Source organism: Apium graveolens, chromosome 4, assembly GCF_009905375.1.
Source record: "Apium graveolens cultivar Ventura chromosome 4, ASM990537v1, whole genome shotgun sequence".
Classification (NCBI taxonomy): domain Eukaryota; kingdom Viridiplantae; phylum Streptophyta; class Magnoliopsida; order Apiales; family Apiaceae; genus Apium; species Apium graveolens.
Window position 1 is genome coordinate 117,936,149 of NC_133650.1, and position 3,052 is coordinate 117,939,200.

Genomic DNA, 3,052 nt, shown 5'->3' on the forward strand with positions numbered 1-3,052 from the left:
TCTATTGGATCATCCGTTGAGAGTATCTTGAGTCATCTGTCGAAGCTTTGTAGAATCATCCGTTGAAAGTATTTCCATAGCAGTTGACATAACTTCATTTATGCAAAATTACAAGGCATCTAATATTTACAATTAGCCTACCTATTTTACATATCATTCTAGTAGTCAACATGACTTAGAATATCCTGCAACCTCTAATTCTCTAAGACATTACAGTATACAAGAATGTGCTACAAAAACTTATTTAAAACATAAGCTGCTATTTTAACGGATGACAAAGTAAGATTATCCGTTGAAAGTTACAAACACACTTTATTAAATCTACTAAGGTGTTTTGGTGAAATATCATCAAGCCTGCAACATATTCCTAATAGGTCTTAATAGCTTAACCCTTATCTAAGTTAGCTTTTTTATGACTCCTCTTTGTGTTTTCTTTGTCAAGCCAATGCCTACTTTGCCACATCCTCTACTCAGAGCATCAAGATGAGGAGTGACTATGCAACGTTGCAAACTTCCATGAACAAGATGAATATCTCCTCAGATGAATGGGAGTCTAAGGCTCATCAGGAGGAAGACAAGGTTTTGTCCTGGAGAAGAAACACTCCAAGGAGATGAAGAGAAGAAAGATGGAATGGAGGAAGCTTGTGGATGTGTATCATAGATCCCAAGAGTTCACCCAGATGATGAATGATCATGATGACCAGATGCGCCCCATGAACCTGACCATAGGATGGCAAAGGGGCGTCAAAGACGTTCATAGCTTGTATGCGGACGTGGTCGATCTGATCTATTCACTTGCCCTTAGGAGGTTTCTCTTATGGATCCATCTGGGCAGGCCTCCGGATCTGTGCCCGAGACTTCCCGCCAGTGGTCTCAATCTAGTTCAAGCCGTGGGGGTTCTAGTTCCAAGGGTAAGGCTCATTCATGAAGCCTCAGCTCTAAAGCGGCTCTATACGGGAAGATCCAGGAGCCAGTTCCATGGAGCAACAGTTCTTCCTCCGAGGCCGGTTTAGATGAAGATGGTGAAGAAGAGGAGGACGAGGCCGCCCGATGAGAGGGGAATGACGAGGAGGAGAATTTTTCTAAGGAGTTATTGTGATAGCCTTGCATGGTGCCACCTGTGGCTTTATATTAAAACTTGTTTATTTGAACTATATTGGTTTGTAACCTATCCGTCCTTGGGACTAACTCGTGATCCTTCGGGATCATTATTTATACATATCATTTGGTTTTATTTCATACTTGTATTTTATTTTTGGCATTTTGTCCTTCGAGATTTGCATTCTTTAGATGACCGTACTTAAATAAATTGGTAGACAAGATGAAAGAAACAAACTTGCATAAATAGATAATATCTCGGAAAAACGGGTTCAACCCTTATATAAGATGGTTTTTATGACCTTATTCATATATCTAATAATAAGTACTAGGAACATGTTATCAATGTCCTAAATACAATAAACCTTCAGGTTTGAAGTGTGTCAAGTGCGGGGCACTTCATCACCATTCAGGTCTCTAGCTTAACTTGTAGGATCCTCGTCCTAATGTCTTCTTGATCTTATAAGGCCATTCCCAATTAGGGGCTAGCTTTCCTTTCTCCCCAACTCCTGACGCCTCAATCTTCCTTAAAACCAAGTCTTCTTGGTGAAAGAACATTTCCTTAATCCTTCTATTATAATAGAGGGAGGCCCTTCATTGATGCTCGTCATTGTGGGTGTTGGCCTCATCTCTAACCTCGTTAATGAGATCGAGAGTGAGCCTCATTCCTTCTTCATTGGTTTTTGGTTTATAAGATTCGACCCTAGGCGATCCATAAATGATTTCTAGAGATACCACAACTTCGGCTCTGTAAGTCAGCATGAATGGGGTAGCTTCGGTCGTCACTTTACTGGTGGTACGATAGGCCCATAGTATAGGCAATAGTTTGTCCAGCCAATTGTTCCTCGAGCACTCGACCCTTTTCTTGAATCCATCAAGGATGATTTTATTAGCAACTTCTGCCTGCCCATTTTCCTGTGGGTGTACAACCGAGGTGAAGCGAAGCTCTATGCTGTTATCATCACAATATTCTCTAAACTCTGTATTATCGAATTGTCTCCCATTATCCGTGATAAGGATGCGTGAGATACCAAACCGGCATATCATATTTTCCCATAAAAACTGGATAATTTGCTTGGTGGTTATCTTGGCTAGTGCCTTAACCTCAATCCACTTTATGATGTAGTTTATGGCTACTACAATGAACTTCCTTTGTCCCAATGCCACAGGAAATGGACCAAGTATATCTATTCCCCATATTGCAAAAGGGATGGGTCTTATGGATATAAGCCTCTCTGGGGGCTGTCGAACTATCGGAGCATGCCTTTGGCATCTATCGCATTTATTTACATAATTATTTGCATTGGCTAACATCAATGGCCGCTAGAACCTCGATCAAGTTATCGTGTGAGCGAGGGCCCTGCCCCCCAAGTGCTATCCACAAATCCTCTCATGGGCTTCCTTAAGCGCCTTCTCTACTTCAAGAGGTCTCAAGCACTTCAAGTACGGAATAACAAAGGACCTTTTGTACAGAAGGCCTTCAATCAATGAATATCTCAATGCTCTCACTGATAACTTGTGTGCCTCCTGGGCATCATCAGGGAGCCATCCAGTCTCAAGGTGAGTTTTGATTGGATTTATCCAACAACTTACCACATCAATTAGTGCTATCAAATTTATGACATGTATAGTAGGGGTCTTCATGACTTGGAAGTAGATACTTCTCAGGTAGTTCTCAATTTCAGACGAGGCGAACTTAGATAGGACATCGGCCGTAGTGTTCTCCTCTCTCGAAACATTTTCAGCGTATCATTCATTAAAATGAGCCAGTATTCCCTTCACGACTTTCAGGTACTTGGCCATTTTATCATCCTTGGCCTCAAACTCTCAATTGATTTGAGCAACTACAAGTCTTGAATCTCCACATATCTTAAGGTTTTTGGCCCTCACGGCTCTAGCCAATCCTAAGCCGGCTATCAAAACTTCGTATTCTGCTACGTTATTCGTAGTTGAG

General features: G+C 41.5%; 1 protein-coding gene across 1 annotated transcript; it reads right to left on the minus strand.

The window, feature by feature from the left end:
* Nucleotides 1-1,692: 1,692 nt before the first annotated feature.
* Nucleotides 1,693-2,412, minus strand: LOC141718908 (uncharacterized). The gene has a single exon (XM_074521281.1). It carries the CDS (start codon nt 2,410-2,412, stop codon nt 1,693-1,695), a length of 720 nt encoding a protein of 239 aa, XP_074377382.1.
* Between the last annotated feature and the right edge of the window lie 640 nt (nt 2,413-3,052).